The sequence below is a fragment of the Pinus tabuliformis genome, chromosome 8 (assembly GCF_031772625.1).
Source record: "Pinus tabuliformis cultivar Carrire ecotype Pingquan chromosome 8, CPIR1, whole genome shotgun sequence".
NCBI classification, from domain to species: domain Eukaryota; kingdom Viridiplantae; phylum Streptophyta; class Pinopsida; order Pinales; family Pinaceae; genus Pinus; species Pinus tabuliformis.
Genome location: NC_142294.1, coordinates 744,542,799 through 744,549,851, shown reverse-complemented (window position 1 = coordinate 744,549,851; position 7,053 = coordinate 744,542,799). Strand labels below are relative to the sequence as shown.

The window sequence follows — 7,053 nt, the reverse complement described above, 5'->3', positions numbered from 1 at the left end:
GAGTTGCGTTAGGGGCTTCGCTATGCGGCCATAGTTGCGGACAAATTTACGATAATAGCCTGTGAGACCCAAAAATCCTCTCAAGCTTTTCAAGGTCTTAGGTTGAGGCCATTCTTGCATTGCCTGAATCTTTTTGGGGTCCACCTTGACACCTTCACGCCCCACAATGTGGCCCAAATACTCAACTTCTTCCATGCCAAACGAACACTTAGACATCTTGACAAATAATTTATGCATGCGGAGCAATTGCAAGAGTAGATCTACATGCTGAAGATGTGCCGCCCAAGTGCCACTATAGATGAGGATGTCATCAAAGAAGACAAGGACAAATTTTTTGAGATATGGTTTGAGGAGGTGATTCATAAGGCTCTGAAAAGTAGAGGGGGCATTACAGAGACCAAATGGCATGACCAGGAACTCATAATGGCCTTCATGAGTTCTGAAAGCTGTCTTGGGAATGTCGACTTCCTTCATGCGAATTTGGTGGTAGCCTGAGTGAAGATCCAACTTAGTGAAGAATTGAGCCCCATTGAGTTCATCCAGCAAATCGTCAACCACTGGGATGGGAAATTTATCTTTGACTGTTAAATTATTGAGGGCCCTGAAGTCGGGACACATCCGCCACTCCCCATATTTCTTGAGGACCATGACCACTGGGGATGAATAAGGACTAATGCTGGGACGAATGACACTTGCTTCCAACAATTCCTTGATGATTTTTTCTATTTCATTCTTTTGGGTGAACGGATATCTGTATGGCCGCACATTTGGGGGTTGGGCCCCTGGAACCAATGTGATGCTATGATCATGTTCCCCTCGTGAAGGTGGAAGCTCATGAGGCTTGTCAAAGACCGTCCGATGTTTATTTAAAATCTGTTGCATCTCAGGATGAATTGGCGGAGACATGGTGTCTACTACCTGGATGGCATTAAATTGAGCTACCACTCCATGATGGCCCTTTTTTAACAATTTTTCCATCCTATGCGAGCTGATGATAGAGGGGGCTCCCGCCTGTAGTCCACGGAGGGTATGTGTGGAGTTGTTCTGCTTAAAACTCATATATAACTCCTGGAAATCCATTGTGATTGGCCCAAGAGTGCGGAGCCATTCCGCGCCTAGGACAATGTCGCAACCCCCCATGTGTATTGCAAACATGTGGGTTTTCAATTGATAATCCCCCATTTGAATTTTGACATTTTCATAGCGACCTTCACATTTCATTGTGCCCCCATCTGCAATCTGGACTTGGAAGTTAGAAACTGCCCGGACGAAACAATGTGCTGCTTCAGCGATCTTTTGATGGATGAAATTATGGGTACTTCCACTATCAATCAAGACTACTACTGTGCGATGTTTAAGAAAACCCCTGATTTTGAGAGTTTGAGGGGAAGAAATTCCTGCCAATGCATTGAGCGAAATAATTGGTTCATCAGATACAATTTCCTTTTGGTTATCTTCTTCGATCTCCTCCGGTTCCTCAAGTGGTGGATCTTCCTCGGTGGAGCTGTAGTCAGTGGCATCTATTTGAAAAAACTTGTCCTCTTTGCATTTATGACCCGGGGAATATTTTTCATCACAGTAGTAACATAGTCCTTGCTTCCTTCTTTCGGCCATTTCCGCAGGTGACACCTTTTGAATCTTAAGTGTCTGAGTCGTATTGGGAGCCTGTGAGGGACGACCTTTAGCGGGGAAGTTGGGGCGGCTGGATTGGGCTGTTAATGCACGTTCCACCTTACGGGCTACCTGGCAAGCCTCTGTCCATGTGGGAGGGTGGTGGAGTAGAACCTGAGCTTTGATGGCTTCTTTAAGACCGTTGATAAAGCATTCCATGTAGAACTCATCTGTGAGACCCCTAGTGCGGAAGGCTAAGGCTTCAAAAGCAGTAATATATTCCTCCAATGTACCCGTCTGTCGGAGCTTAGTGAGACGCCCCAAAAAAGAGTCTTCCTGTTCAAAGCGACTGCGAAGAGTTTTGGCAAATTGGGCCCAATCCTGAAAATGTCCATTGCAACGCTGATGCCATTCCTTCCATTGCCATCGTTCATTGTCCAAGTACATGGTGCCCACCATAAGCTTAGTCCCCTCATCTATGATATGATTCAATTGGAAATACTGCTCCATTTGTTCTAGCCATGCGGACGTGTGAGAACCGTCAAATTTATGCATATCCAACTTGGGAGGTCGCTGACTAGGTGGAGGATGGGTGTGCCAGACGTGATGAGAGTGGCTAGACTCACCCTCATGGTATTCATGGCCATTATACGCTGCCTCGTGGGCTGGCTCCTTGCCCTTTGGGAGTGCATCATGTATCGCATCATGTATCTGGTTACTTATTCCTTTAAGCTCAAGTTCGATATTCTTCACCGCAGTTTGGAGGGAGTGCACATGGTCTTCAATTTTGTCGATCCTTTCATTGGCCATCGCTTGAGCGCGAGTTTCTACCATACACCAACCTGAGGAAAAAATTGGGACCGCCTAAAAAATTTACTAAGAAATTGAATGGTACCACCTTGCTCAGCTCGTCGTCCTGATTCTGATGGGCTAGGTCACCAATAAGCGTCCCGGAAGATCTCAGACTATTTTTTTTTTTTTTTTGGAAAACTCCTAACGGAGTTTTACTCCTTCCTGATCAATACTGCAGTCGCCAAATCCTCAGAATGGTAATGCCACCAAAAGTCCTGCGAAAATTATATCCAGGGACAGGAACCCTTCACAACTACTTCGATCTGGTGGATCTGAGAGATCTGAATGGTGGAACAACTGTTGCTGCTGATCTGATGGAGCTGCGGGACTGATGTCGGCTGCTGCTGTACTTGCTGATCTGGAATAGGTGATGTGTGATCCCCTGATAGAAAGGGAACTATGGTCTTGAGGAGTGTCAGGTGCTACAGATCGCAATATACATAAGGGTCTGACAGTAGTACTCGGCCCAATGTTTCAGGGCTCTAACTAAGGAGGATCGACCGTACCCTTAGCCGTACAACCCGACTACCCTATCGTACGGGCGAGTAATCTCTCTGAGTGCTGTTCTCGGTGTACTGTAGCCACAAGACTGCCGAAGGTTTATCTATGGCGAGGTTTCAAGGGAGCCAGGGGGCTTCCTATATACCCAGAGGGTACATGGAAGACAGTCCGTGCGCGGTTCTGTCTAATGCGCTACTACTCGAAGGGGTACCCACAGGGGTTACAAGGGAGTCCAACAGACGTGACCACCTCTTGTATTTCCTGCGTGCATGCCTCCCCAAATCCGCAGGTTTATGCGCTTAACGACAGATCCCGTGGTTTAAAGACGCCGAAACACGTCTCTAGCCAAAAAAAATTTTGCTAAAATTTGGAGATCCCACCGAGCCCTGGAAAGTGCTCTGATACCACTTGTTATGCTCTTAACCTGCAAAGTAATACCCAAACATAGAATTTGCGAAGAAAAGATACCGAGAACACAGAATATGCGAAGAAAATATACCCAGAGCACAGAATAGCAATGATTTTATTATTCAAAGAGAAATGTTCACAGGCCTCTTCGAGGGGGCAACCTCCAATAGAGCAGAGCTCGATTACAAAACAAGACGCGATACTCCTCGCAGGGAGTCTCTATCCTTTATATATGACTCATACATGCAATACCACGGGCCAATATCGTGGGTTTTGTTAATACCATCTATCTAATGCTACCGCCCATTTACCATCTATCTAATACTATCGCCCATTTGCAACTAACTGTGGTCCCGTCATTAATTGCGGGTTAACCACTTACAAATATTAATATGGGCTTTATTGACTCTTGACTATGACGTGATCCCATGACATAAATAAGGGGGTTAGGGTGGGACCCTAACAGTTCCCTTATCATGGTAGTTTGATTCCCATGTGTTCCAAAGCTCGTACATGATATGAATTAGATAGATCTAATCCCTTTGTTCATGGATTGGGTCGATTCCCTTCATATGAGCTTCTACATGATTACAGGCATAGTGATTTAAACACATAGATTGGCTAACTTGTTATGCTTGCATCTCCATTACATATGGTAGAAGTATTCCCATAATAGTGATAGCTTATACATTGTATGAGAGTTACATCATATGTATTACCCTAATTAATAGGTGTTAACCTTAAGCAAGAATTGGCTTATATCCCTAAGTGATCAATGGTTTTAGTAATTCCATCGGTTCCAAGTAGTGTAAGCTTGAAATTAATGATACTTAAAAAGTGATCGCATTCCTACTTGTTAAGACACTTATTATCCGTAATGAACACATATGTATTACATGTATAATTACTAATAGTGTTTATGCTTAAACACAGGTTGAATATGAATCTTGGAGCTTAATTGCAACACATAATGCTTATCATCACCATTACTCACTCAACCACTAGCTCCCAATCTTGTTAAATTATAATTTCCAAATTTTTTTTTTTTATTATCACTACATTTTTCTATTTCATAGAAAAGATGCAATTCCCCATTCAATTGGAATTTTCTTGCATTTTTAAAAAAATTAAGATTTCCTTTTGACCTACTTTGAGGCCATCTTAAAATATATATCTAGTATATGAAAATGTGAAGGTGCTATTCTCACTCAATTGAAATATTCTTGAATCCTCTTTGGGAGTATGTGATTCCCTTGTTGACCTATTTTAAGTCAGCCTTAAAAAAAAATGCCAAATAAATTTCTATTTATTTGGACATTCGAAATTCTGAGTAGTCCAAAAGTGGATGGGGAAGATTCACGAGTCTCCCTAAATTTAGGGTTGAATTGACATAAAGGTTGCAGTCGGGTTGAACTATAGGAGCCTAGTTCGTTTGCTTGCGAACCATTGTCTTAATGGCGGTGGCTTGGAATGTGGTTACCCTCTCTGACTTCGTCTTAGGTAGGGACTCCGTAGATTATGTCATACCGTGTTGACACGGCGCATTGTTGCCGATTGAATAAGTTTTTGGTTCTAAAGTCAAGGGATTCAACTCTTTTTTATTTGGATCCATCCATTTTCATGGCAAGTTCCATGGCTCCGCATGTTTATCTCTATTCACTCTGACTACTTCCATTCATTGCCAGTCGGAGAGCCAGAGAGGCAATATACTCGACTCCACGTCTGTTGGCTTCGACGGCTCTTATCCTCATCCACGACACTCCATATCGCCTTATATAAATCCAAGACCCTCTTCGAGTTAACAGAGGCCAAGTGAAATTTCGATGGCTATTATTGAGGGATCGTCACTCTGTATTTTGCTGCTACCGGATGAGGTGATCGAGCTAATTATTTCTTCTCTTCCCATTACAGACCTTTTGAATGCAGCCCTGGTTTGCAAGAAATGGCACTCCTTCATCGCTTCCAGCCATTTGCTACGCGCACTCTCTTATTCCATTCACGCATCGAAGCCCTGGCTATTTGTTCTCGGGCAATCAAAAAGCCTCTGCTCTACCAAAAATCGAGTAATAGGATTCGATCTGCTGGCCTGGAGGTGGAATCATATGAGTCTGCCTCCATTAATCGATTCCAAGAAATTAGAAGAGCCTCGCAGTGTTATGGTGAATGTTGAGGAAGGGTATGGGATTTTATTCTACCTCGCAGGGCGCAGTATTAACTACAAATTGAGTTTTGTAAATCCAAAAAGTAAATGGGAGGAGAGCCCTCCCATGAGCTGTTGGAGGCATCAACATCCCCTGCTCTGCTACATTGGAGGTCCCACCCATAATCATATCTTTGTTGTTGGAGGAGTCTCTGATTTTGAAGGAGAAGAAATCGATCCATTATGCGCGGAGATGCTCGATTTGAAATCAGGTGTGTGGGAGTCGTTGGATCCGCTGCCATACCAATTCAAAAGGGGCGTCTCCTCCACATGGATCGCCTCTGCTGTTTTGGATGACAAAATTTACCTGCTAGAAAAATATAGCGGAGATTGCTGTTATTTTGATTTGCAAAGGAAGCGCTGGGGATTTGTGGGGAAGCTCACGCCTCCTCCTCCTTCATCTTCTTGTGTGGATGAGGAGGGGGAATTGGTCCTACTATCCGGCAGCTCCAAGACGGGTTTGGTTGTGGGAGAATTGAGGCGAGACGATGGTGGGTTGAGTTTCAGACTGTGGAACTTCAATAACATTGTAAACCACGAGGCCACCAATATTGTGTGCACAGAGATGGCTCGGATGCCATCTCACATGTTTAATTTGGTCACTGGGAAAGACGAGGAGGAGGAATGTGGAGAGGTTAGAGTGAAATGCAAGGGCATGGGAGATATAATATACATTTACAGTGATCGGAGCGATTATGTGTGTGTTTGTGACGTAGGTGATCGTGCAGGGCAGCAAGTGTGGAGGATGTTGCCAAATGAGAATGGTGCAATATTTGTTGACACAAATAATTATAACTACACTGGCAGGTTCAAGTTTGTGTGTTCAACCGTCACTCTCAATCAAATTTCGCTGTAGGTCGGGCATCGACGCGGAATGGTGTTAGTTTACTTTAAAATGTTTTTAATTTTTATTTTGAAAACAATAAGATGATGTGAGATGGACAACTTGCTCATGTCCGTCGTCAAAGCCAAGGAACATGTGTAAATCCATATTGGTTAGAATGGATATTGTCACATTTACAAAGTGTGTTTTGAAATATATTTGTTTTCAATTCTATGTTTTTATTGGTAATGTGTTACATTCCATATGCTTTACGTAAATGGGGAGGATTTTATTTTTTTACAATTTAGTATGTGGCGCAATATTGTATTGGTGTAAATGTTTATAAACATTAAATGTAGGAGATATATATTATTATTTTATGTTTTCTTAAATATAGATAGGTGTATGAATATTATTCATTCATGCATGACTATTTAAATATGTAAGGTATAGGAATATCAAATACATGTATAATTCTGACTAAGTTGAGTAAATCATATTTTTTTATGATTATTATGGAAAGTACACAAATCTCTAGTTAGTTGATGCTAGAGAGTAATATTACAATGGTCTTTTGAAAAGGTTAGTTATAGTACATTCAGAGCATTTTTGATTGATTCCATGCTATGGAAATTGCTTATACACATGAAGAAATATG

At 42.5% G+C, this 7,053-nt stretch overlaps 1 protein-coding gene across 1 annotated transcript; it reads left to right on the top strand.

Moving 5' to 3' along the window:
- Window positions 1–5,185: 5,185 nt before the first annotated feature.
- LOC149237733 (F-box/kelch-repeat protein At1g23390-like) lies at window positions 5,186–6,560 on the top strand. The gene has a single exon (XM_089366870.1). It carries the CDS (start codon window positions 5,196–5,198, stop codon window positions 6,426–6,428), a length of 1,233 nt encoding a protein of 410 aa, XP_089222996.1. The 5' UTR covers window positions 5,186–5,195; the 3' UTR covers window positions 6,429–6,560.
- Window positions 6,561–7,053: the final 493 nt, after the last annotated feature.